Source organism: Megalops cyprinoides, chromosome 1, assembly GCF_013368585.1.
Source record: "Megalops cyprinoides isolate fMegCyp1 chromosome 1, fMegCyp1.pri, whole genome shotgun sequence".
NCBI classification, from domain to species: domain Eukaryota; kingdom Metazoa; phylum Chordata; class Actinopteri; order Elopiformes; family Megalopidae; genus Megalops; species Megalops cyprinoides.
The window spans coordinates 50,272,050-50,299,721 of NC_050583.1; the positions used below are offsets into that span (position 1 = coordinate 50,272,050).

General features: G+C 45.4%; 2 protein-coding genes across 2 annotated transcripts; one reads left to right on the plus strand and one right to left on the minus strand.

Annotated features, from left to right (window-relative positions):
• Window positions 1–233: 233 nt before the first annotated feature.
• r3hcc1l (R3H domain and coiled-coil containing 1-like) lies at window positions 234–8,332 on the minus strand. Its single transcript, XM_036539216.1, has 7 exons — window positions 8,255–8,332; window positions 6,256–6,837; window positions 4,460–4,641; window positions 3,892–3,962; window positions 3,559–3,654; window positions 2,991–3,131; window positions 234–1,322 (listed from the first exon to the last, which is right to left on the minus strand). The coding sequence occupies exons 2-7, from the start codon at window positions 6,817–6,819 to the stop codon at window positions 1,270–1,272; spliced, it is 1,107 nt and encodes a 368-aa protein (XP_036395109.1). The 5' UTR covers window positions 6,820–6,837; window positions 8,255–8,332; the 3' UTR covers window positions 234–1,269.
• Window positions 8,333–9,104: 772 nt separating this feature from the next.
• Window positions 9,105–21,591, plus strand: crtac1a (cartilage acidic protein 1a). Its single transcript, XM_036533348.1, has 14 exons — window positions 9,105–9,166; window positions 10,000–10,208; window positions 10,354–10,550; window positions 10,668–10,804; window positions 11,478–11,634; window positions 12,115–12,249; window positions 12,563–12,708; window positions 13,198–13,334; window positions 14,817–14,899; window positions 16,297–16,397; window positions 17,019–17,187; window positions 19,695–19,840; window positions 20,421–20,463; window positions 21,458–21,591. The coding sequence occupies exons 2-14, from the start codon at window positions 10,009–10,011 to the stop codon at window positions 21,469–21,471; spliced, it is 1,665 nt and encodes a 554-aa protein (XP_036389241.1). The 5' UTR covers window positions 9,105–9,166; window positions 10,000–10,008; the 3' UTR covers window positions 21,472–21,591.
• Window positions 21,592–27,672: the final 6,081 nt, after the last annotated feature.

Genomic DNA, 27,672 nt, shown 5'->3' on the forward strand with positions numbered 1-27,672 from the left:
ATGAAACAACTGAGGTCCCACAGGTACAAATGACACTCATCACTGACCAAGTTCTTGTCCAGGCCCACAATCTATAGGAATTCAAATCCTTTCTCATCAGGAGGAAATGATGTTCAGGAGCAGTTTTCCAACAACAAGAAAAAATGGCTGCAAACATTTAAAAGCATTTATTAAATCACAGATGAGTAAACACACCATGTTTACAGTATACCAGATAAAAAGTATCAAAATTAAAACCTTTTCCAAGAGTAGGGAGGGAAAAATAGTGGTGTCTTCACAGAGGGCTCAAATATATTTGGTGTGATCTTTCACAGAGAAGCTCTCAGAGGCCTGAGGAGAGTACGGATCCTAGGGTGTTACAAGGGGAAAGTGGAGACTGCACCGAAGCACATTATCAGCTCACATCTCTATCCCTGTTGTGTTGTAAAAGCGAGGTGACATGAAAAGAAAACGGCTCCAGAGAGAGCTGGAGATAAACACTCGAATTTGGAGTTTTGCCAGCTTTGTTCGTTTCAGGATGGGCCACAACTTGGCTGCTTCACTGTCGTAAGAGTGAGTGTTGCGCAATCGCCTTTCAGCACCATGAAAAACTAACATGACTGGATAATGGAGGCACGTGGCTGCCAAGCCAGTGCCCTCCCGAAACCAAATTCGCCAAACTCTCTGCGTGGCTCTGGTGTAGCCCACATCCTCCAGGCCTTGCTCTAAAAATACAGCAGCTTTTGTATAAACACGGCAGAGTGAAAGCCCTAGTCTGATGTCATCTAGTGGAAAACCGGAAACTACACGCGCAGTGGCAATCTGCGGGTAACTTGAGTATTCTTGGAGCATGTCTATCCAGGTGACCTCACCTCCCTATGAAGCGATCTCCATTAAAAGAAAAGCTGCTAGGAATCCCTCCATCTCACCCCACTGCGGACACATGACACCCTCTTTGGTCATTTCTTTGCAGAATCGCCAAATGAGCTGTTCTTTTAAAAAGACTGGCAAAATTTGCATACCCTGTTTATGAATGGTTATGATTCTCCATAGCCGAGTGGGCCTTGGCTCCACTGAGCTCCACTCTCTCGCCCCAACGACTCTCTGCTGTAGCTGCACTTGTGGAGGAGTCACAACACGCTGGTGTCTCCGACACATTGTTCTACTGGTGTAGCAAAAGGTGATGTACCTGAGATACTGTTGGCCCCAGCAGCCCGTGTGAGTGTGTGTGTACGTGCGTGTGTATGTGTGTGTCTGTGTGTGTCAGGACACCCCATCTCAGCTCCTCCTTCACCTCCCCTCCCAGGCATCGTCACGCTGCTTCGCTGCCAGGCGCTTCTGTTCTGAAAGGCAGAAACACACACTCTCTCATGAGTTCTGCCAAAGACAGATCAGTGCATTATGGCCTTTGTGAAAGACAGGGATAAGTGCATTATGAGTTCTCTGAGACACAGAGATAAGTGCTTTATGAGTTCAGTGAAAGACATGGATCAGTACATTTTACATCTATGTAACACAGACTTTCTTATGAGTTCTGAGAAAAAGTGATCAGTGTTTTACAAGTTCTGTGAGAGACAGAGATCAGTGGATTAATTTGTTCTGTGAAAGATATATCAGTGTCTGTTACATCCATGTAACTCTCACGAGTTCTGCGAGACAGATCAGTGCTTTATGAGTTCTGTGAAAGATAAAGTTCAGTGCATTTAACATCCAAGTAACACAGACTCTGATGCGTTCTGTGACAGACAGAGATCACTGTTTTCTGTGTTCTGTGAAAGGCAGCGATCAGCGTGCTTTACATCCATGTTGCATGCCTGTGGGCATACGGGGTTTAAACCCCCCCCAGGTCTCAAAGAGCAGCAGCCACCGTCCAGCGGTGACGTTTACTGGAAGCGGGTCCCTCTAACATACGCGCTCGGCCCTGACACAGTGGACCGACAATTAGGGTCGGATGAGCAGCAGAGAAAATGAGAGCCGTTAAGGCTAATTACAGGGTGGACTGGCGAGGCCAATCCTTCCACCCATAATGGAGGGCTCTTCTGGAATCTTCCATTGTGTGTGCGCGCCTGTGGGGTTCTGGAGGGGTGAACGACGCCCTTGTCAGCGTGTTTCGGGAGACGATGTGAGAAAGTGGTGTGGTCCTCACACATGCACTCAGAGTAGAAGTCTAGCATCAGATGAGGGACTCTTCCTCACCACAGTCACAGGCAATTTCGGATAAAAACAGGTTACTCTTGAGAAACCGTCCCTCGACAGATGCAGCTGGCAGTGTATAATTCCTTTTTGAGATATTCCCTGTTTTCATGTTCATATTTATCGCCCAAAATGATTTTTTTTCAGTTTCCAAAATTAGATTTAAAATTATTTTTGTAAAAAAAAAAAACTAGTTTCCCACTACAATGAGTACTATATGTGAGTGAAATCATATCTTTAGTAAGATCACTAATATTTTGGGCAAAGATGCATTAACAGAATCAGAAGACCTTGAAATATTCCTTGAAATGTGCCTCCACCTAGTGGTGGGAACACCCACACTACAGGGGCAACCACAGACAAACCAGAAACATTGGAATGTGGGAGGGAGAGCAGACAGTGAGAGAGGTAAAGAGAGGAGGCAGAAAGAGAATAAGAGACAGAGTGAAACCTGTAGAAACAGAGAAAGAGCCCAGTGAGGGACAGCGAGTTACTATCCCATTTTGTAATATACTTTGGCAATATTCACAAAATGAAATTTAAACCAACAGCTGACCGAAAAATAAGTTGTGAGTGACAGAGAGAGAGACTGATGAGAGAGTGGGAGAGAGAAACAGAGACAGAGGAAGGAGACAGCAAGATAGAGACCAGAGAGAAGAAGAGAAAAGAGAGCGATACAGACGGCAAGAGAGACAAAGGGAGAGAGAGTAGGAGACCACAGAGTGGGAAATTGTAGAGACAGAGAGACGGAAAGCGTGTGTCGTTGGGACAGGGGACAGATGGGGACAGACGAGGACGGATGAGGGCCCCTCTCTCACCTCTCGCCTCCTGCAGTTTTTTCTTCTCGGCCTCCCTCTCCTCCCGGCTCTGGGGGCTCCGCACGCCGAGCGCCCCAATTACCAACCGACGGGCCAGGGCTGCGCTCGTCTGGGGCCGCTCCTTAGCCGGCAGGAGGTAGTCTGGGAGGGACAGACAGCGCACACACATAGACACACACACACACAGACGCACACACGCACAGGCACACATACAGACACACACACAGTGCATTTTACTACAGGTCAAATAGAGTCGCCTACCAAATTCATCTGTAATCACAAGTTCTGGTAGGAAGCAGAAAAGTATATGAATTTAACTGAGGGTTTCACAAGCTCTTAGACAGAAGCGTGTACACACAGCCGCCAACGTACACTGTCTGGCTGGCACAATGGCAGAGCAGACGTGTAAAACAGAGAAAGCCCGTTCTGCCACGTGTAGCAGCCTCCCTGAGGACGCATCATTGAAAATGCACGTTGGATGCAGCTATCACGCCCATCTTAGAGCAGAGACATAGAGAGAGGGCAGGGTTATGGTGTCAGCACAGGTGTGCTGAGCATGCTGCAGTACCTGAGCACCCTCGGGCCTTGGCTTTTGAGGTGGCAGAGGCCTGAGAGAGCGGCCGCACCTTCAACAAGGGGTGCTTGGACCTCAGGGCGTCCTTCGCTAAACGACACAAGAAGAGGAGGAGAAGAAGAAGAGACCTGTGAGGTTTTGGGGATACCTCATCTAGACCAGGAGGTGCAGAATCACGTCTACAAAAATTTCAACAAATACATGCGTTTTTTAAAGTGCTTTATAACTTTGCTGTAAATATACAGTGAAAAATAACAGAACATTTCAGAGCGAGGTATGTGTTCTGGGTGCTGATGCGCAGGCAACAGGGGGCGCTGTGACACTTACCAGCGATGGGGCTGGAGAAGAGGCCCAGTGCGTGCGTTTCGTCCACCCACTTGATGTCAAAGCCTCTCTGCCTACGCACAGAAGGGAACACACACGTCTTTGTACTGGGCAGCTCTGCTACCCAAACGCTACCATAAACCAGGTAACCTCTCTGACATCATTGAAATCTTTAGGGCGGAGAGACCTCTGATTGGATGGTATTCCTTAATCCCGCCTACTGTATGTTTTCAGCTCTGGTACATGATGTGTAGAGACTCCTTTTGTGAATTACAGGCAGAACACGTGTAGTGACGCTGGTTACGGACCCGGTCGGACTGTAGGCTAACAGACACTTAGCATATATGCATTGACTTGGAGGGACTCACTGGTAGGAGGTGTGTACTGACTCAGAGTTAGGAAATATGCACTGACTATGATTGGCTATGTGCTGGGTCAGACACTGGGGGACTCATTGGTAGGAGATAAGCACCGACTCTGGTTGTGTGCTCGGTCAGACACTGAGGGACTCGCTGGTAGGAGATAAGCACCGACTCTGGTTGTGTGCTCGGTCAGACACTGAGGGACTCACTGGTAGGACTGGAAGGTCCGCAGCAGGTCCTCGGTTTTGAACTCGCCGGGGAAGTCGTAGATCTCCACAATGTGCGACAGCTCGTCCTCTCTCAGCTCCAGCTCCGGCTCCACCTCCCAATTGTAGTAGTTGAACCGCGGCTCCTGGATGGACTGTTTCTTCTTCCCGTCCTTCATCGAGAGCTGCAGGACAGAAACGGAGACGGTGACACTGACCCTGTGCGCCGTGTCTCCCCAACCAAAGATCAGTGTGACCAATCGTTTGGGATTGAGGTAGCTGTCACATCGCGCTTCTGTACCAGAACCACCTGCTGATTTTTGGGGCAGGTCTGTGGGTTAGACTGTGAGACTACAAAATCACTTTCTACCAGAATGTCATTGTCTACCAGACAAATCACAAAGTGATGATCCAGAAAATCAGGAAAAAGTCAAGTCACAGAAGACAGGACGGAGATCACACCACTCTGGGTGATTGTATAGCTGGGAACAGGCCATGTGGCACCAGCAGGAGTAAGGGGCGGAGGACACCATAAACCTGGGGAATGTCACCAAATTTTTTTAACTCGCCCCTCAGTACGACAAGCCTGGGAAAACAAGAACAAGCTCACAAGGGTGCAGTCACTAGAGTAAGCAAGGGCGTAAACAAGGCCTACAGAGTCAAGGGACAAACAACAGAAACATGTCAATCAAAAAAGTGTCAATCAAAATGCACGCTGGGACCCGGCCTGCAAATTGCTCCCATTTGACGGCGAAACACAAACAAACGCTGCCATTGGCTGAACTGCGGGACGAAGAGGTGCTAAGTCAGCTCTTTCAAGTCACCGTGGAGCTCAAAGCCAGCAACCAGCCCTAAAATTATCCAGAGGGAGGGTTCTTGTGTTTATATGGAGTAATTGCAATCCACACGTTACACAACAAGATGCCTCGCTGGAAACACTGCCAGTTCTCACCCACGGCATTGGACAAGCGCCTGGATAATTCCAGGATGAAAACAAACACTCTGACAGAGAAGAATGCTGAGAAATATTGCTGCACGTACACAGCTCCAGATGAATACCCAGTGAAGCCATAAAGAAGTGATACAATAGAGCAATATACTACACATTACTACACATTAATCTTGTGGTCATCCATTCCTGAAGGCAGGCAGTTACAGGCAGTTTTCTGAATATTCTGGAGAACCTATGCTTGCTAGTGCTAAGAATCCTGGAACTGACAAAAGCCTCCAATTTTACTCTCTCACTCTCTGGGTGTGGGTGTGTTGGGGGTTAGTGGAAGAGATAGAACAGACTGTAATGTAAGAAATGTCCTTCTGTAATGTAAGAAATCTGATTTCATCCTGAGAACACAAGCAATGGCTGGCCAGAGGGACAATTCTTCACCGAGAACCGCAATAATGTTATGCAACAACGTTAATAAGAAGGAAAGACAGGACTGCCAGTTCCTGTCACTCTCTTTATGCCCACCCCTAACATTCACTAAAGTACTTTGCCCAAGGGAACAGCGGCAGTGCCCCAGCAAGGAATCGAACCAGCAGCCCCTCGGTCACGAGTCCTGCTCCTAAACCACTGTGCTACCTACACAGATGGTTGTAACCTAGTTAGATTTCATTAACTAGGTTACAAAACAGATGCATCTTTAATTTTGCAAACCCATACAAAATGAATTCAAATGACTTCTTTTCCATACAAATGATAATAGCCAGTATTTGGTGGATTGCCACTACTTGCTTGATGAACAGGGCTCTCTTAGGGACACACATGGTCACACGATCTGTGTGCAGGGGGAACAGGTTACCTCCTCTATCAGGTGAGGGTCCAGGCAGTCCCCGTTGTCGTTGAACAGAGTGTCCCAGCTGTCCTCCTCCTCCTCGTGTTCCTGTTGCTCTGGAGACGCGTGATGTCCCACCTCCTCCTTGGGCGTGTCTTCTGAGACTGGCGAGTTTCCTTCCGTCTGAGCCCCTCCCCCAGGGCAATCCGGCCCCGCCTCTGTGTGCGCCCCCACCCGAGTATCTCTGTCTGCCCCAACTCCCTGGGCCTCGTTTTCGGGGTCCCCCTTTCCCTCTATCCCCTTCTCCTTGCCAGGCCCCGAATCGCCGTTTGAGAGGCTCTCCGCCGCCCCCCCGTCGTCCCCGGCGGGCCCTTTGGCCCCTCCCCCTTTCTCCTTCTTGTTCTTGGCGTTGCTCCTCCTGTTCTTATCGCTGTAGCGGGGCCTGGTCCTCGGCTTCTGCGACGGGTCTTTGGGGTTGGCCTGGCCTTCTTTCCGGGGGCCCCCGCCGCCCTGGCGTCCCTTGGGGACGTAGAGCGCCATGTCGGGCTTCTTAGACCCCCGCGCCGGGGTCCTGTCCCCCTCCTGCTCCATCAGCGCTGGAGGCTCAGCCTGAAACGAAGTCAGAAACACAGTGAGACACCCAGGAACAGGCAGAGCCCCCCCAAACATACTGCAGAAATCATGTGAGCACACCCACACAGTTACTCGCACTCTGGACAACATAACAACACACTTTCAACAAGTGGCTCACACCCCACCCGTGCCTTCATCAATGCAGCACATTCAAGTGACAATACCACGTATTCATACATATGCAATAGGAATAGTATGTTGATGGAACAATGCATACAGTACATTGCAGAAGTTGCAAAACATTAGGTCACATTTGCTACAATCTATTTGTTTTTTTTTTTGTTGAGAATGGTCAAGCACAAAGAGAAGGACATGTTCCATCAAATGACACTGATGGCGAAGTGTAGAAGCCCGCTGGAGCTAAATCAAAATCAACGCTATATCCATTAAAACTAGAAAGGCCAGCATTTCCTGATTATTACTACACCGAGCAATACGAAATAGTAAGGAAACCTGTTGCAGGGGCTACACCTACAACAGCCAGCTTAATATGTTTTTTTTTTTTACATTTTCAATTCCTGACAACTCTCCAACATAACGTCCTAATGTAAAGTAGGAAACATATACTCAAAAGCCTGCGCTGACTCAGGTTACGTATGACTTCTCATAGCTATATGACCGTTTTTCGTTCGCCAACTGACAAGTTATTCACAAGCTATATAATTTTTTACTTTATATTGGCTGGCAAAACAAAGCAAATCACCAGATCATTCACCAGACAGAAGCAGCGGTCGTCTGGTAGTAGCTAACTACTCTTTTATCGCTAGACAGCTAGTTAGCTGGAGTAGCTAACGTTAATACCAAAGCAGATAGCGACATAAATATTGTAACCAACTCCCTGAGCTAACCACACTTTGCCCTGTGGATTTAAATCAGATACAATTAGATAGCTAATTGCAAAATTTTAACAAAGTATAACGACTCCATCAGCTAGTCAGAAAACACAGTGAGCTAGATAACGCTAACTTGCTTGCTATTTCACACCAATAGCTCCACAGCCTTGGGTAGGGCTAGCTAGCTAATCCAGCTAAACGTTGTTGGAGCGAAAAGATGTCTCAGCTATCTTGAGCAAAGTCTTACTGGATAGGTAGTTTGCCTAGCTACTTTTTCCTTTTAGACACTATTAAGTACCTAGGAAGCTACAATAAATTTTTGAAGGAGAACTTAACAACACAATGTTTCCTTGGTCATCTAAGAGACCCGCGTATTTCTTTGCCACAGTTTGATCTTTTCAAAATATCAAAAATACTGTTCAACAGGGCCTGTCACAGCTTGCTAGCATCGAAAGGACAAATAAATTTAAACATTTAAATGCATTAAATATAAAGATTATCAAATGTCCATGTTCAATCTCATTTATTACTGCTCTTCTAAGAGACATTTATTTAGCTACCTCGTTGGTTTAAATGTATCCTTCAGGAACTTAAAATTTCCCAAAACACACCGCCGGATGTTTGGAACTGTCCGTCTGCAATTGACGTCATTAACTGCTTACTCACGAAGATATATCTGGGAATTGTAGTTTCTTGGTGTGTGCAGTGTAGTTTCGCGCACGTGTGACTAGAGCGGTTTTCTTTCCTTTTTGGCTATAATCCTGTTGAAAATATTTTGGTCGGCATTTCCCGTTTGTGTTTGTACATTAAGACACATTAACTCCTCCATACAGCCTATCCACTAAGTTGAAAAAAGGCTGAAAGCAAATACTGGTTAAACATACTTTTCAAGACATCATTATTGGAACTCTGTCTGAAACAGTGACCTAAAGATGAAGTAGGACATGTGCATGACAGAAATACATTTCAGTCTTTCTGTAGTAACAAAGAGGAGAGAAGGTTATTTCAACATGATCTTTGAAAATCTGTATCTTAGTGGGCATTAGTGTCTCGCGGGGAATGCACAGATCCACAAATGCGTCTTCCTTTTTGGAATTATTAGCGGACTGTAAAATACTCACGCACACCGCCATTTACATTGCTGTCTGAGTTAGAAATCAAAGTCTGCTGTGCTAAAGACAGCTACGCATACGGATGCACAAGAAACCTGCTTGTGTCATATAGTAGACAACTCCAGGATATAAGAAAGGAATCACGCCGAGTCCCACCCCTATGGCATTCTCATTGGCCAGATGTTAAATAAATGTTTAAGTTACTGTTATATGATTGGCTGATATGTTACACAACCGCCTTGCGTAAAATAATAACGTGAAGTTGTGTAAGGTACAATTATCAAACTTTAAAACAGAACGCCCGGCAATCGGACCGTGTATTACGGCGTAATCGAGTCGGTCCGTGTCTGCCTATTTTCTGTAAGTACCCAGGTTCTTTCGTTATTATATCAGACTTGTAATGAAGCAGAATAGCAAAGTTAGGGTTCTCTGTGTTCCATACGTGGTGTTCTGCATGTCATTTGATAATGCTAGTTTAACTAGCGTAGTTAATCTTATATTGGCATATCTAAATACACTACACTATGGCACTATGATTGTTCCAGTTGGGCAATAGCGCCCAAAATAATTTGCCCAAGGAAAGTAAGAAAATAATAACCCGAATCACGTATGAATACCATTACACCAAATTCCTTGTGACGTGTGTTAGAAGAATAATTCATTGCATTGAGATAATCAGAGATCGTAAAACATTAGACATTTCACTAGCTACAAGCTGGAGAGGGGTTTGCATGATTGTACCAATGACGAAGTGAAAAAAACGTGGAAACGTTTTTGTATTGTATCCCAGTTTTACGATATTTCTTTGTAAATAGCGTGTGAACTGTGCAAACGTGTAGCAGGTGTATCAGTGCATTAAAAGCGTTAAAATTATTGACATTACTTGTAAAGCTCATCACTGATGAGATTGTTTTGCTCCGTGCATGAATTACTTATTTGACATGCAGTTGAAATGCTGTGTGTTTGCGTTTAACAAGGATGGATTACAAATTGCCCATCCCTGAGGGTAGGTAACGGTATGTTGGATTTTCTTTGGAAACAGAGTAAGTGGGAGATGACGCCCCCTCAATATAATTATATGATTAAAAAGTCATAGGAAAAAACCTGGGGTACTCAGCATATTGGAAAAAAATCTGTGGGTTCTAAGCGTATTGTCTTAAGGAGGTTAATGATGGTGCCTGCCTCTGTATCAGTAGGTGACCATGGCGACCGCTTGGCTCTGGCTGCTCCTTGTCCTGGGTCTTTCTGGAAGTTCCTGGGGACAGGGCTCTCTCCCCATGTTCACAGCGGTCACGGAGATGCTGCTGCCGCACGACAGCCATAACAACCCCACTCAGCTTAACTATGGGATGGCAGTGACGGACGTGGATGATGACGGGGACCTGGAGGTGGTAGTGGCTGGGTGAGTGGACCCAGGTTCGCTCCCTGTTATTTAACCCCTGTTCATTCATGAGTTGTTACATGAGCTCTTTGTGAGAGCTGAAGCCGATCTAGGCTGATCTAGGGTCAGTTTATCAGATGTAGTAGCCCTCTCTGTCCACTCGCAGGTACAATGGACCAAACCTGGTGCTGAAGTATGACAAAAATGAGAAGAAACTGGTCAACATTGCCGTGGATGACAGCAGCTCCCCATACTACGCCCTGCGAGATCGTCAAGGCAACGCCATCGGAGTGACAGCCTGTGACATTGACGGAGATGGCAGAGAGGAGATATATTTCCTGAACACCAACAATGCATATTCAGGTAAAGAGAGAGAGGGAGGGCAGGGCAAACAGAGAGGGGGCGTGAAACAGAAAGAGAGAGATTGTGTGAAGGGCTTTAAATAAAACTTTTAATAGTTCTCTCTCTGTATCTTGTAAGGCAGAGCAACATACTCTGACAAGCTCTTCAAGTTCCGGAACGGGCGATTTGAGGACCTCCTGAGTGATGACATCAATGGGCCGAGGGGCGTGGCCAATCGCATGGCGGGGCGGTCTGTGGCTTGTGTCGACAGGAAGGTACCTGAGCTGAGCTCGTGCTAATATTTCCTCTGTAGGTTCCTGGGCCTGACTCCAGTGTCTTAGTTTATCTTCAGCTTTCATTTAGCTTTCAAGAATAAGAGCCCTTTCAGGGAGAGGGTGGTTTCAGACGGAATCAAACAAATAAATGACAATGAACGCTGCTGCTTTTCTCAGTGATTGGAGCCTGTGTGTGCCTCTCAAACATATATTAATCGTATATATATATATATATAAATAAATGTACTCATATTTATATATAAATAAATATGACCCCACTTCTGAATAATACTTGCCATCATGGCAAGTAATACTTCATATCATGGCAAATCAAGACCACGGTTGTGCATTCCATGAGATCTGAACATGGAGTGATGTGTCCTTTATTAAGAACAGTTGGCATACGCAAGCCTGCCTGTTTCCAGAGCCCAGTGGAAGGCAACAGCCAACCGCTAAATTGAATAGATTGACTAAAGTAATAGATACTTAATAGATTAATAGGTTAATTAATAGACATGTAATAGGGTAACCACATAGATTACCTGATAAATCAATAGGAGATATTTTAATCCACTTCAGCACATTATATTGTAAGGTATTTTGCTTTTATTCAGAGGAACTTACATAGGCACTTTTTCTTATTCTTACTCACACGTTACTCTTTGTCTCCAAGGGGACGGGGCGCTATGCCGTCTACGTCGCTAACTACGCCAGCGGCAATGTGGGGCCTCACGCCCTGATTGAGATGGACGAGGCCGCCAGCGATGTCTCCAAGGGGATCATCGTCCTCTCTGACGCGGCAAAGGAGGCAGGGGTCAACAAGTTCACAGGTCAGTGGCTTACAGATCACCCCCAGAATGACAGCTAGATAGAGGACAGGAGGTAGGTGCTGTAAAATAAAGATTCGTTCAGAAAAATGAATTAACTGAGTACTTTGGATGATTTAAAGTAGTTTAATGAATTACTAAATTATGCTCAGTGTAAAAAGCTATGGACATTTTTTCCACAAAGTGTTGGACAGTTAGAATTTCATAGCTCAGCTTTCATACCACTTATGAACTTAAGGGAAAAGGGCAGGCTGGACTCTTAACCTAGGTTTAGCGTTTTGAGGGAAAAACTCTTGGTGTTAAGACAGATTGCTATAAATGCAGTGACGCTCTGATTTTGATGAAGGGGTATTTTTTCACACTATCATAGTGTAACTATAAGTCTTCATAAAGCCTGGAGTTTGGAACCTGGATAGAATATCTGATAATAAGAAATGATAATTGTGTTCGGTAAATGGTGTTCTCTCTCACCTGTGTGAGCAGGTGGTCGAGGGGTAGTGGTTGGGCCAATCATCAGTGAGACACGCTCAGATATCTTCTGTGACAATGAGCATGGGCCCAACTTCCTTTTCCAGAACAACGGCGACGGAACCTTCACTGATGTGGCAACTGAATCGGGTAATACTGCTACTTCTAATACTATTGCTGCTACTACCTACTGCATATTCGTAACACTGGTGTATATTCATAATCACATCAAAAAACATAAGGGGGAGCCCTAGTGAAGGTAAGTATTGGCAGGGGAATTACTGTGTGTTTGTGTGTGAATATGTGTGTGTGTGTCTGTGTGTGTGTTTGGCTCGACACTGAAACCACACAGAGGCCACATGCAGCAGTGCCTTGGTCATTTTAAGAGGATTCAGCCTGCCCTCACACAGATCACCAGCCTGAACTTAGTGACATGGGAATGACAGGTTTATTTCTGCCTTAGGAGTCGATGACCGCATGCAGCACGGTCGAGGAGTGGCCCTTGCCGACTTCAACGGGGACGGGAAGACGGACATCGTTTACGGCAACTGGAACGGGCCGCACCGCCTGTTTCTGCAGCTCAGCACCAATAGCAAACCGAGATTTAAGGTGAGGGACTGGGTGTGGGATGCTGAGGACGGGACAGTCCTCCTAGCGCTTTGTGAAGAAACGCATGAATGAATTACCTCCATGTGAAACGTGAGATACTTGACGATATTGCTGTGTCGATGGAAGCATTAAATTCTATTCAGGAAATAAGAGTAGAGGAAGGGAGGAAGATGCATAGAATGCTTGGCGGGTGCCCCATGTGTTCTGGCACAATTTACAATCGGAATCTTTCAGTCTGGCCAACTAGCGTGCCCCGGTTTAGCTTATATGGTGCTATGCTTTTGCATCAGGTCCTTTAAGATGTTACTAACGGAAAAGGTTAACTTTGCACTCATTTCTCTGGGCAGCTTCAATATTTATACCTTTATACCTACCTGTATACCTACCAATATAATACCTTTGCGTGTATCTGCCAGTGAGCCATCCACAGATGAAGTATGGTGATGTTATATGAAAATAACCCTCCCTCCTTATGTGTCTCTGTCCCAGAACATCGCTACTCAGAAGTTTGCTACACCTTCTCCTGTGCGCACCGTTATTGCGGCGGACTTTGACAACGACAGACAGCTGGAGGTCTTCTTCAACAACATCGCCTACAGGGGGTGGTCACCCAACCGGCTGTTCAGGTGAGTGTCACAGAGTCTTGGCCCTTTGCACTCCGCAGGTCACCTGTATGTTACTATGTGTCCAACCCTTCCAAACAGCACATCACTTGAGCTGTGAGACACCAGTATGCCGTGCCTCACCTACAAAAATACAACTGTGGACACTCTTAGTTGCTCTGTTGAATGTCTACTTAACTGTAGTTAAGCACCACAAAAACAAATACAAGAATTACATACAAATCTAACGAATGCCAATTTACCCAGGAGAGAAAGGCTACCAAGAAAAGATATGGAGTGGATGTTAATCTTTTCTGACAAAAATAACCAACCTGCTGAGTGGGTCACAGAACCAGAGACAGTGTGTCTTTCTTTTAGGAATCAGAGCGCCACAAATTCAGGCAGGAACGAGACTTAAATCAATGCATACTTTCCCTGGTGGACCTTAGATGCGTTGTCTACAGTCAAAACCCACTGTGAACCACCAATAATTCTAAAATGTTCTCAGAATTAGATCAATTCTATTGCACAATTGTCCAGGACAGAAGACGTTCCCTGACAGGAAATGGGCCGAACTCCTGCTCCTCGGAAAGTGGACATCCGTGTGTGGAGACCTCTGGGTAAATCCAGACAGAGCAGGCAGCCAGAGGCCTGACAGCCAGAGGCCTGACAGCCGGAGGCCTGACAGCCAGGTCGCAGACACCTGAGCCAACAGCAGCACTGTCCAGTCCGACAGCTTTATCTGAGTGGAAAACATGTGGTTTCGCTCCCCCACCAACAGCCAGTAGGACTTTGGGCCGATAAATCTCCTGATCCACTCTCTGTGGCCCCAGCTGGCTTTCCAATGCCTCAGACCGAGAGGTGCGATCAGAGATTGGAAGCTGTGGATTTCCAGGGCTCATTCTCATTGCAATACATTACATTTTTGTTATTTAACACACGCTCTTATGCAGAGCGACTCTCGTAGTTTTATCCATTTATATGCCTGGATATTTGAGGCAATTGTGGGTTAAGGACCCTTCCCAAAGGGTACAGCAGCAGCGTCCCTGCAGGGAATCGAACCAGCAGCCTTTTGGTTATGAGCCCTGCTCCTTACCACTATGCTACACTGCTGCAGGTCTCACTACTGCTCTGTGAGAGAAGCCGTGTCTTTTTGTGTGTTATGAGGGAAAAAAAAACTGAATGGAAGCGAAACAAAGAGAACGCAGCTGTGTGCTGGATTAAAAGTGAAGCTGAAATGAAGCCCGCAAACTGATGCACCCCACAAAAACTCAAATCAAATGTATTAAATCAACACCACTGTAGTTTGAGGCCAGCGGGTACAGAATGCAGAGTGGGTGCTCCTTTGTCCTGGTGAATATGCACCATAAAGCACCACAGAGGCAGTTTTGCTTGAGTTGGAACATGGAACATGGAAGCATGGAAACATGGAAACGTGGAGCATAACCCAGAGAGCAGTGCCAAACATGTGCAAAATGGAACTGAAATGATGTCCTCTCCCGACAGGGTGTCCCGGAGAGAAGATGCAGACCCTCTGATCGAAGAGCTTGACGTGGGGGAAGCTGATGAGCCTCAGGGTCGTGGGACAGGTGAGACGCCGTGGTTAAAATGACTTGTACAGGAGTTTCTTTGTGAAATGGTAAATGGACTGCATTTATATAGCACTTTTCTACTCATTTTGAGTACTCAAAGTGCTTTACAGGTTTATGCCTCACATCTACCTACCAGTGGCAGAGGCTGCCATGCAGGGTACCAACTGGCCACTGGGAGCTGTTGGGGGTTTAGTGTTATGCTCAAGGACACTTCAACATTGTGCCAGGAGAAGCCAGATTTGAACCAGGGACTTTCTAATCCCCTGTCAACTGCTCTACCTCTTGAGCCACTGTTGCCCCTGAGCTACTGTGGTGAAATACATTTACATTTATTCATTTAGCAGACGCTTTTATCCAAAGCGACTTACATAGGTTACAGTTCTTTACAATGTTATCCATTTATACAGCTGGATATTTACTGAGGCAACTGTGAGTTAAGTACCTTGCCCAAGGGTACAGCAGCAGTGTCCCAGCGGGGATCGAACCGGCAACCTTTCGGTTACGAGTCCTGCTCCTTAACCACTATGCATCTCACATCTTACATCTTGAGCAGGTCATACTTTTCAGTTTTATGATATTCGTAAACAGCACAAGAGACAATAGGGTTTGGAACATACCAAGACTTGGAGCTGGAGATTGTGAACTGTTTAGGCCATAATGCAAGGAAACAGTTCTAAATGATGTTCTTGGCAGTTGGGTCATTTCACTTGAGTCTGTGGTGGATATGTTCATAATAATGAGTGTAGTCCTTGTATGTACCACTAAGTGGCGCAAGAGGTCTATACACAGCTGTATGGTTTATTCAGAACTGCACTTAGTGAGGCTGTCATATTCGATTTTGTATTAGTTCGGTGCAACTTCATCTCTCAGTCTCAGCTCAAATCACTGTGTGTGCTAAAGAGTGAAACACGGAAATGGCACTGAAGGGGTGGCAGTGCTGCATAGTGGTAAAGAGCAGGACTCGTAAATCATAGGTTGCTGGCTTGATTCCCCTCTGGGGTGCTGCTGCTGTGTCCTTGGGCAAGGCACTTGACCCAGAATTGCCTTGAGAAATATCCAACTGCATAAATGGATAATATTTAAAAATTGTAACCCATGTAAGTCACTCTGTCAGTAATAGAATGTATTGAAAGGAAATGATCATAAATGTTGCAGCCGACACTTACAGACCTAATGATCTGAGGACTTGAGCTCCAACTACAGACCCGCAGTGCCTTTAGGATAATTGCACCCCCCAACACCACCATCACCACCACCTCTGTCTCTCTCTGTCCACTTCAATATTGCTCCCGCACGTCTCGCCCTCTCATTTTTCCTTCGCTCTGTCTTTTACAATACCCATCATCCTGTGCCACAGCGTGTCCTCACACCGCTCTGTTCTGTCTGTGTGTCAGGGGGGACAGTGACAGACTTCGACGGGGACGGGCTGCTGGACCTGCTGGTGGCTCATGGGGAGAGCGCTGCCCAGCCCATCTCTGTCTTCAGAGTGAACCAGGTGAGACCCCAGCAGAACCTCTACACAGGAACATGCTCCATGTCACTGACCATGTGTGAGTGTGTGTGTTTGATTGTGTGATTGTGTAATTGTGTACGTTTCATTGTGTGTTTTCTTCTCTGTATGTTTTTGTGCTGTGTGTCGGCATTTGTGGGTAGTTTGCTTGTGTGTGATATGTGTTTGTGTTTGTGTTTGTGTTTGTGTGTGTGTGTGTGTGTGTGTGTGTGTGTGTGTGTGTGTGTGTGTGTGTATGTGTGCGCGTGCGCATGTGTGGGGGTATTTGCATGGTTACTTGTACGTTTAAGTGTGTGTATGTGCTTTTATGTGGATGTGTGAATGTGTGCCTAGACAGTATATGCTTGACTGCTTTTGAGCGGCACCAGTTTCAGACCCCCGCTGGTTTACCGTCCTGTAGTGTTAAGCATTAATGCTGAGGTTTGCAGGTATGTGGCTGTCACCAAAGAGTGTTGTCAGGGAAGTTCTGAAACTGAAGTGACACTAAAGGAATAAGCAAGGTGACATTTGAGCACCAACTTTTATCATGAAAGTGGTGAAAAAATACCCATCATCCTCTCTGTCTTTTTGTCTCCCTACCTCCGTCTCCTCCCTCCTTTCATACAGGGCTCCACCAATAACTGGCTGAGAGTGATCCCTCGAACCCAGTTTGGTGCCTTTGCCCGTGGGGCCAAAGTGGTGGTCTATACCAAGACGAGTGGCCCCCAAACCCGCATCATTGACGGGGGGTCTGGGTACCTGTGTGAGATGGAGCCCGTTGCTCACTTTGGATTGGGTAAGCCCCCACTGTCTGCCATCTTCCCATGATTCCTAGCCTGTAGGGATACACCCTATGGGAGATGATAGTGAAGCAGAGAATCCTCTCCTCAGTTTCTCCCAGTGTTAACTGGGTGGAAGTCTGCACATCAGTCCTCGGGTGAAACAGCTGTACTTCCCATTGAGGGAGAAAGAGATCAAATTTCCTCTATTGAAAAAAACTGTGGTTTTAACAGGTATGTATCCCTTGTGAGTAGGGATTGACCATCACTGGCATGGAGCAATGTGCAGAAAAGGCCAGATTTTTTTTTTTTTCTGGAGGTCCACTGCTGTCATGACGAGTGACACTTGACGTGAACTGACAGGGGAGTCAGCATTGTTCAAAGCAAACAGCCTCCCGCCCATGGAACGCTGGGCGCGGGAACGTTCCAGAACGTGGAACTCCTTCTGAGAGAAGCGATATGGAGACCAGATGGCTGGAGCTGCAGGGGCGGCAAAAGCATTTTTGCAGCCGAAAAACCAGCGACTGAAACAGACTAGGAATGAAAACGTGTCTTTCAGTGGTGAGGAGGCTTTGGGCAGGTGCGCAGCTAAGCCCTCCTGCCGTCATGTGGCCTTACCTCACATTGTAGCCATGGTTGGCTTTTTCCCCACTATGAGTGAGTGTTTTAACAGAACCACTTTGACCCTAGAGGGAAGGGTCGTGTGGGAGAGAGAAGGTGAAGGTCATGTACTTGGCTTATTCCCTTAGTTTTCTATCCTGTCTAGTTTCAGGTTAGCACAAGTTAACTTGTGGTGGAGTTTCAATGGTATTGTGCTGACACTCACTGGTCTGGGAGTGTTGTTAGCCTGGTCTGACACTGTTGCTCATTTATTTTGAATGGATACACTTCTGTTCTCTTGCGCTGGGAGTCGCTCTGGATAAGAGTGTCTGCTAAATGAATGTCATGTAATGTAATGTACCGAATGTCTGAGGAGAAGAGCAAGAACAGTTCGCTTGGCAGGAAAGGAGAGTGCTTAAGGACCCCCCGGGAAGCATGTGGCCGAAAGGGGGGGGTGTATGCCGGTGCATCTGGCTCCTCTGCGCCTGGATGTGGCTGCGGCCTGCAGGTGCCGTCCAGCTTCTGGCCGCCAGCCCTCACCGGGGGACCGCGACGTGGCTTCCTGGCCAGCCAGTTGGAACACAACAGCTCTTAATTCATTGCAAAGAACGAACTGTTCCCCGCCCTGAGCACCCGTGGGACACCCTCTATGCCTAGGTGCGTGTGCGTGGCCCTTACGTTCCAAAAAGAACGCCTCTCTGAGGTTGGTCGGGTTTGCAAGGCAGCTTCGTTGCAAGCGGAGCAGAATGCGAGACTCTCAGAAACTGTCGTTGGACTGACACAAACACATATGCCTGTGCGTACACACACACACACGTACTCACACAGACACACTCACACAGACACACAGACACACACATACACTCACATGCACTCACACAGACACACACACACACACACACACACACAAATTCGCACATACACACACACTCACACAGATACACACACAGACTGTCATATACAGACACAACGGAGCGCTACATCCGCTACATGGTAAAAGCACTGCTCAGAAACGAAAGGGTGGAAATGCTAACTGCTTGCTTGAAGGAACTGGCATTTTTGCAGCTTGAACAATAATGAGGTGCCCTCCACGCTCTGCTGCGACCCTAATGATGCACCTGGGCACCTAATCCCCTTAGAGGACCGCTGTTCCCCCTCAAGTCACCTACACAAAGCAGCCCGCACAGGTGACAACAAAATGCCACCTTATGTAACCGCAGATCCAACCCCACTGGACCATGGGATCGATTTACCTGGGAAAGGTCATTTTCATTAAACCTTTGGGGGGGCGCTTCAAAGGCCAGTCACAGTCGGCCGGGGCTGTTGTCAGAGAGGGAGATGAGAACTTGCAGAAGAAGGCATTCTGGAGAAGACGTGCTACACCCCAGCCTCATTGTTCCTCTTGGAGCACAGTGCTAGGTTCGGTCGGCGGGAGCTCGCCAGGAACGGGGATTAGCCTCGTGTCCATCACTGTGCCAACCCGCCCGCTCGCTCGCACGCCCACGTGCAAGCCTTTCGTGCCACACCGACGCCAGCTGGCTGGGGGTGGATGTCCCCATACCTGCTCTGTGTGGTTGCTTCAATCAGATGGTGGCCAGGCCCGTATTTTCATACTGTCAGTCTCTCCGTCTGTCTTTCTCCTTTTCAATCCTTCTTGCTTTCTCTATTCAGCAGCTGTGGCAGGGAAAATGCTGTGTTGTTTAGCAGGAGAGGCTACAGTAGTGTTCAAAAATTAAACAAAAATTAAACATTGTACACAGTCTAAACGCTCAGGTAGAAAAGTATTGTATATCGTGTGTGTGTGTGCATATGTGCGCATGTGTGTGTGTGAAATACCTCTGTACCAAACCCCCATATAAAGGATTCATTAGATAGCCATTCAAACAGTTGGGTTTCCTCACTGTGTTCTCTGATTGGTCCGCAGGGCAAGACATGGCCACCACTGTGGAGGTGTACTGGTCAGATGGTCGCTATGTGGCACGCCCACTCAATGCCAGTGACATGAACTCTGTCCTGGAGATCCCCTACCCACAGAATGAAACAGGGGGGACGGTAGCCACAGAGATAGAGGTTTGAACTAAATCAACATCATGGGGAATTACACCACTGGCAACCGCTCTTCCAAACCACCCTCGAGTCCATGGGGTTATTCTGAAATCGTCTGTATATACAATGAAGGCTACTTAATTACTTACATGAACCTTAGCATGAGTCTCTATAGCCTTTCTCTTCCCTAGAAGTGCTAATACACACAGTAATTCAAGTTTTGATTGGCTGATGTGGGTATGTTTCTCTGTTCTGTAAATCTACATTTTCAGTTTTGTGATACTTTACTGTATTTGTAGCAGAAATGTACATATGTACATGTTAATATGTGCATATTAAAAATGAACAGCGTAGTAATGTAAAACTAAATATTTGTAAATATTTGTAAATATTCGTAAACTGCATCCATTGCCAAGGAGGAAAACTCCTGTCCTCAAAAGTAGAAGTACTTGCATGTATTTGTTTCACTAATTAGTTCTCCATATGGGGACGATTTGTTAGAAAATCCAAGTGAACACGTACAGGGAGTACTTCTACTTTCTACACATACCCCTCATTTGTTGTTCAGCTGTGCCATGACTGAAAACTGTGTCTTTCTCCACAGTGTGGGGATGGGTTTGCTGTGAATGAAAAAGGTCGCTGTGCAGGTAAGCTGAATGCCTCTCCAGACAGAGATTACATTACGTGACATTACATTACCTTACATTACATATTGTCATTCAGCAGATGCTCTTATCCGGAGTAACTCACTCAGGGTATTTACATGCTATCCATTTATACAGCTGAATTAAATTAATGGAAATTAGAATGGAAACCTATTAATGGAATTACTGGAAATTATTGGAAATTAAAACAATTGTTTGAGTAACATGATAAAGCCTGCAGTTGTGATCTGGTAGAGCAGAGAGAGGGAGAATTGTAATCTGAATGGCTGAAAATAAAATGAATGACAAGGAGTACAGTGGAGTGTTATAGTATTTATGTGGTATATATATTTCACCTTTATTTATAGTCAAAACTGGAAAACAGGCAAATGTGTGTTGCAAAAGGAGATCTCATTTTATTTCTGCATGAAAACTTATACTCATTTGGTCACCACAGGGGCATTGTAACTTTTTAAACACAGCAGAAAGCACTCACAGTAGCTCAGTGTGCAGCAGAGCAAGTAAGGACTCTTACCTGCATATACAAAATAAGAAATTCTCTGAAAAAATACGTATTATCAATCAACTTAATGACCAGCAGTACCAGTGGTCTAAGAGAATAGTTCTTTGTTATTATATATTTTAGACGTCCTCAGAGGTGCTCTTCGGGATTATGGGAAGCTCAGATTTGCTTAAGCACAAGAAATGCAAGAAAAACAGCTTTTTACCTTTGTCTGAAATAAATCACCTTAATAAGTCGAGGCTTAAGCATCCGAAGCCAAAGCCTCTTACTGGAGGGTGGGCGAGTGTAAAAGCTTACATGACTTATCCAAATTGCACATACCATAATAATAATGGCTCTTTCTGCTTTGTGCCTGCTCAAATAAGAGAGCCAGATGCTGAAACCCTGACTCAGATATTTTTTCATGCCCAGAAACATACTCAATCATGTGCTCGCTCTGACAGAAGTGTACAGGGTGTTCCTTTTTTCTTGCAGGTACTGTAGCCTAACACATGGTGGGAGATCTGGAAGCATGTTACACCACAACACCGTTAAAGGCCTTAAATAAATCGTCTTGTGCTCTTTTTCGTGCAAATCACACCAGAGATCCTGACATGACTGTCTTTACATATGGAACAACCAGAAAAAAACAGAGATTTGGACATGTGTTTTATCACTAATGTATGACTTTGATTGCAAATAAACATATCTTTGAGACTGTACGTATGGTCATTACAGCAGTCGTCATGTCTTCTGTGGGTGAGCTATCTTGCTGTCCTGTGTCCTGGTCTGTGTCTTGGCTGTCTTATCCTTGTGCTTAATAGTGTGTTTCCTGTCACATGTACATAGTAAGCAGTCCTTCTACGGTCTCAGCCCGACTCTGTGTCCAGTCCTGTGTACTTCTCTATTGATTATCTCAGTGAACCTGATTAACCCTTATCTGGCACCAAGTCACACATCAGGGCTGTCACTTTGTCTAGATATATCAATTTAGAGGCATACTTAATATCAAAATTTTACCTGTGTCACGGCATGTGGTTAAATATGTCAAAACCATATAATTGCAATCAAATATGGAGTATATGGAGTAATGACATAAGGTTGATTTGTAGTTATGGTTAGGGTTAATTTCTGCTTGAATTTAAGGTTCAGGATAAGGGTCTGAGCTTCGGATAGGGTTTATAGTTGAGATTGCTTTAAGAACCAGGTTGAGAGGAAGGGAAAATTTTATTCAGGCTGTGTAATTAGCCAAACTGCTCTCTTACACATCTGTTACTGTGTGGTTTGTGTGGGCAATGTGTGGTTACGCTCTAGTTTCTACTGTAATTACAGTACAATATTGTGAAATTTGCATATGGTCACCTTATGAAGGGTCCAGTTGTCCAGTTTATTCCTGCAGCAGGAACAGTGAAATCACATAAATAAGAGCGTCAGCTAAATGACTAAATCACCTCCATTCTGTTCTCACTCTCCCGGGCTGCCTGTCTTCAGAGTGGGAGTTCCAGTACTTGTGCTGTCATACTGTTAGTCTCTGCATGAGCTGGGCCATGCCTAGCCAGGTGGGGTGCTAGTTCGTGCCCCGATGTGAACCCTAGTCCTGCTGGCTTTGTCTCTCCCAGACAAGAACGAATGTCGGCAGCGCCCCTCTGTGTGCCCCAGTGAAAGACCTGTCTGCACCAACACCTACGGAGGTTACAGGTGCCGCCACAAGAAGAGGTGCATCGAGGGTTACACGCCCAGCAGGGATGGGAAGTCCTGTGTGGGTAAGTGGAGGGGCCTGCACTCAAAGGGGTGGAGCAATGTCCTGCCACCAATCATCTCTCCCTCTTGGCTCTCTCAAGCTCAGCTGCATGCTGACCAATCAGGCCCATGGGCCTACATTGGCCCCACCCACTGCACCCTCTAACCACACCCTCAACATGTTCTTTCTCCACCCCCTGCACATTTACCCATGCCCCCTGAGAGCAGCATGCACTTGGATACAGAAGCTTTGGCATAACGCCCCCTCTGCACTTTCCTCTCTGTTCTCTCCTCCTCCCCCTCTCCAGCTCAGGTGGGGTACCTCAGGGCCAGTGCGTCTTTGTCCTGCTGGACCTCTCCTCACCTGTCTCTGGGTCTCCTGGCCCTGCTACTCTTCTCTGTTCTATGGCTGCAGTCATGATGGCCTCACGGTATGTAGTCTGTGAGGATTTACACGGCATCTTACTGAAGTGGTCATTTTTCATCAGAGATAATCCTTGTCTATGGTTGGCCCCCCGTTGCCCCCCCAACACTATCAAATTTCCCCAGCACCAGTCTGAACCCTCTTTGCTCTCCTCTTTTGGCAACCAGAGCCTGGAAAAGGCAGAAGAGGCACTGAGCATGCCCGTGGGAAGATAAGGGCTTTGGGACACAGAGACTGATGATGCAACTTCAGACTGTTGAATCAAGCCCAGGGGGAAGAAGAAGGAAAAACAACAACCTCCAAACTGGGTCACAGATCCCTCTTTTCGTCGTGTATCTGTTGTCATCATGTTGCTGACATTGTGCTCTCTTGTGCCAGCATGCACAGTATGTGTTGCAAGTGTGGGCTGATAGCATTGGAGTCAGCCTGCGGTAGGCATGTGCTTGGAGCAAGACCTCCTCCTTAAGCCTAATGAAGCTTGGCACACACACATACACAGACACATGCATACATGTGTGTGTACACACACACACACACACACACACACACATAATATAGACCTTGATACACACACACATATATCTACTCTCGTCAGCATGTCCACACATGGCACAGACATGCACACATGCGCTTGCATGCGCGCACACACACACACACACACACACACACACACACACACACAAGCACACACATGACCCAGGTATACCTGTTTTAACTGCTCAGCAGAGAGGAGTAACAGCAGGATTTAAAGCCTGATGGAGGGAGTGCAGACTGCAGGGAAATAGCTGGTGATGAGACCATACGTTCCACCATCTGTTGCCTGCAAGGGTACAGCATGTTAACACACTGAAGTGCACGTGTGGAGATGCTTCCCGCATATGATTATTTTTGTTTTGCTTTTCAGTGTGTTAAATTCACCCTGCCGACCTTACTTTGGCTTGTTTGCACCTTATAGTGGATGTTTTCTGTATATATATATTTTCATATGCATGGAATATTGCATTTTATCCCATATTTTATATGGCATGCCATCGAGGGAGTGCATGAGGGGAGTATTTTTACTGCTTGTTACATTATCATACTGTTACACTAGTATTATCTGAGAGAGGCCCTGGGTATATGTTGGTATTGTGTGAGCATGGTTAACTCCTGTCGGGTGTTTTGTGTTGCACTTGTGTATTGGGATGGGTGCGCATTTGTGGTGTCAGTCTTTTGTGTTTGAGACTAGCTGTTCATGTGTGGATGATGGTTTTCTTGTCTGTATAACATTTTCTGTCAATTTGCTGGATACCTTTGAGTTCTGGACTCACTGTGGATAAGAGCGGCTACTACATGTCAACAATGTAAATGTAAAGTCATATATTCTGTATATTGCTGTAGATAACACAGGCTTATAAGTGATGACATCTAAATGCAAATGTATATAATGTTGAAATAAATGAATGTTACAAATGTTTTTCTTATACCCATTTGGTTCAGATGCAAGTTTATCATTTCCAAACTGGTGTTGAGGTGGTAAAAGTCACCTCTCAAAGTGTAGACCAAACTGCAACATTTGGAAGGCTGTATCTTGAGAGAACACGTCAGTCATTCAGCATGAGCTTTTTCTTAAACCTTGGAAAAAAGGACATTTGCATTCCATCCTGCCTGTTGTGCTATAAAGAAAATAAGTATTTTTTTCATGCTGCAAGCAACAAACCTTCATTTAGTGTACTTTTAAATCTCCGTTTCTAAATTCAGTCAACAATTTCCATCAATGTGTGTATGTGTGTGTGTGTGTGTGTGTGTTTGTGTGTGTGTGTGTTTTTGTGCATATGTGTGAGAGTGTTTCTCTTTTCAGAGACATGCTGTGTAGCTACTGCTCTTGTGTGGGAGAATCTCTCTCTTTTTTATTATTTATTCAATTAATAATAAATGAAAAGAGATCAAAAATCATAAATCACTCTGAGCAAAAGTTGTGTGAAATACACATTAAGCACCGTTGTGCAGTTGGACACAACAATGTTGACATCATATTGACATCCTGCTGTAAGGTGATGGTCCCTCCTAGCTTGCCATGTCAATGGGAGTGCCACCAGCAATGGCCCCTCAGTCGTAGTCCTGTGACATTTACATTACCAGGGCAATGTCTAGCTGCCACTGTAACTCCACCCCAAGCTGGCAGCAGGATAACATAGATTACAGGATGCATTCTTTAATGAGGCAGACCTACCTCTAGCAGGGTTATTAAGATCAAGCTTCAATAAATCCAGCCATTTGCCGTTTAATTCACCTTAGATGAGTGCATTTGATAAGCAAATGAATTCAAATAAATAATAAACTGTAATCAGGCTTGATCTGAGCTCCCTTGCAAACGGCACACATACCATAAGTGAAAAAGACTGTGAAATTAGATTTAGCGCTGGCAAACGTAGCGGTACTTCATAAAATGAACAGCCATTAATTGGATAAATGTGTTTGGTGCAGGTACCTAATGCGGGGTCCAGCTGGCGAAATCAGGACCAACGCAAATGCCAGGAGTCTGATACACCAAAAAACACGTTCTGAACAAATTCCAGCGGCCCCCCTCCCACTTTAGTTTATTCAGTTCTGGCCCCATAGCGGTGATATTTCTCTTAAGTGTTCGCAATGTGCGGTCCTCCCCGGCCTAGTGGAGGCTTTTAGGACACAGTAATCTCATCTGTTCTCCTTCAGCTTCCAGTGTTCTGAAATGGAGGAAACGGGCCTCGAATCGAGTCATTTCTGTTTTTTTGGCATTGCTATATTTTTTATGATTGGGTTATTTACTTTTTTCAGATCACCATGACCAGCTGTACATTACATCTTCTTTAGAGCGACTTGCTGGTTGACCGATCTCTGAGTGAAGTAAAATCTGGATGGCTGCTTGGCTGAGCATTTGTGCTCAAGGTTGCCAGATTGGAGAGAATCACGGTGCCTCCCTTTCACTAGGCCCATAACCACCTGGAAATATGGACCCCTCTCTTCAAAGGAAGATAATGAAGAAAAGAACTTATTTCCTCTCATAAACCATCCACACCAATGGGAGGTTTTCACCAGAAATAAAAAATTCACAATCCGTTACAGTCCATGGAGTCTTGTATATATCCTCTTCTATCATGATTTTTTCCCGCTATGCGATCACTAACCTTTGTGTGAACTATTTTGTGCTATGTGTGGTCAGTTCATTTTACAATATGCATCTCTGCTACTTTAAGACTTCAACAGAAATTAAGAAAACATAGAAAAATGAATTTGTATTATGTGTTGCCAAAGGCCACCAGGAAGAATTGGACAATGGGTGGTGAACCTCGTCATGAAAGCTAACTGGATTCAAAACATTCCTGAAGTCATTTTTGTGGTTTAATTTATGACACTGTAGTATTAATTGTGGTTAAATGGCAACTTAATGAAAAATTTAAGTTAAAATATGCATTTCCTTGCTGTATCCTTCAGTAGGTGTGTGTATGAGAAAGCAAGTAATGTGTTTCACAGCATTCAAGCAATCCTGAATGGTTTTTCAAAAAGAAGTAGTGTGATATGCATGGGTCAGGAGACATGAAGCAATGAATTCTGGGATTTCCACAGTACAAGAGAGGAAATGAAACCTCAGTAGGATTTCAAATAATGAATATGTTCTTAACTGTGAAAACGAGTAATAAATTCCATTGCAAAGATAAGGAATGATATATTAAATTTGACATATTTGATGAAGTTACCCTTTAAATGTGAAACCCACTTTATGATTTTCAGTCAACTATAAAGGGTTGTATCAAGAAAAAGAACTGCACTTAATTAATTAAAGATAATGTACGATAATGAAAAGATTCCATGAGAAATGAGACGACATCAGGCGTTTAAAAAAATAATGAACAATGACCGAATGGGATTAAAGTGCTAAAAGACCTCAGCTGTGTCTGAAAAATGATTTATGGTGAGCTCTTTTTTGAAAGGCGAGTTTTTTGTTTTTCCTTCGGGGTCACGACTCAGCTGAAGGAGCTCATTTCAATTCGGGAAGACGGGTCTGAGGAGCAGTTCTTCCACTCTCAAAGGGTGTGAGGAGAAACTTAATGAGACTCCATCCGAATTTACAGTGGTCCACTTAATATAATTGGAGTAATATTACAGCTCTGCAGCCTTGCGCCTCTCCTGACAACACTACACAGACGTCTTAAAAATCGCACACTTCCTTATACTTGTGGAAGTGCCGGGCGAGAACATAATATAGAGGAGAAATACAGTTTGCACAGTACTCTACCTCTCCCAAATGGGTTTATTTGCATACAGCCATAAAACAGCCAACGTTTCGCTCCCTAGGGAGTCTCTCCATCACAAAAGATCTGCACAGATGTAAGACAGAAATGGATCTGCCCAAGACAGCAAAGCTGGTCCTTGTGTGGAATAACAACACAGTCTGTGTTTAATTAGTAACCTTGGCTGTTGATAACATCTGCCACTGCATGAGACTGTCACTGAAAGTCTTCCTATTAGGATCAGCATTTGAAAATGAATGGCTCCTGGAGTATTTTTAGTGAGGGGTATGAACTAA

Bases quoted from the DNA above. Each gene is read 5' to 3' on its own strand.
- crtac1a (XM_036533348.1), top strand. From the start codon at position 10,009: ATGGCGACCGCTTGGCTCTGGCTGCTCCTTGTCCTGGGTCTTTCTGGA. The intron at 10,209-10,353 runs GTGAGTGGACCC...GTCCACTCGCAG, and splicing joins CTGGAGGTGGTAGTGGCTGG to GTACAATGGACCAAACCTGG. The intron at 12,250-12,562 runs GTAATACTGCTA...TTTCTGCCTTAG, and splicing joins TGATGTGGCAACTGAATCGG to GAGTCGATGACCGCATGCAG.
- r3hcc1l (XM_036539216.1), bottom strand. From the start codon at position 6,819: ATGGAGCAGGAGGGGGACAGGACCCCGGCGCGGGGGTCTAAGAAGCCC. The intron at 3,963-4,459 runs GTGAGTCCCTCA...TTCTGTGCGTAG, and splicing joins CGGACCTTCCAGTCCTACCA to GCAGAGAGGCTTTGACATCA. The intron at 1,323-2,990 runs GTGAGAGAGGGG...TCTGCCTTTCAG, and splicing joins AAAACTGCAGGAGGCGAGAG to AACAGAAGCGCCTGGCAGCG.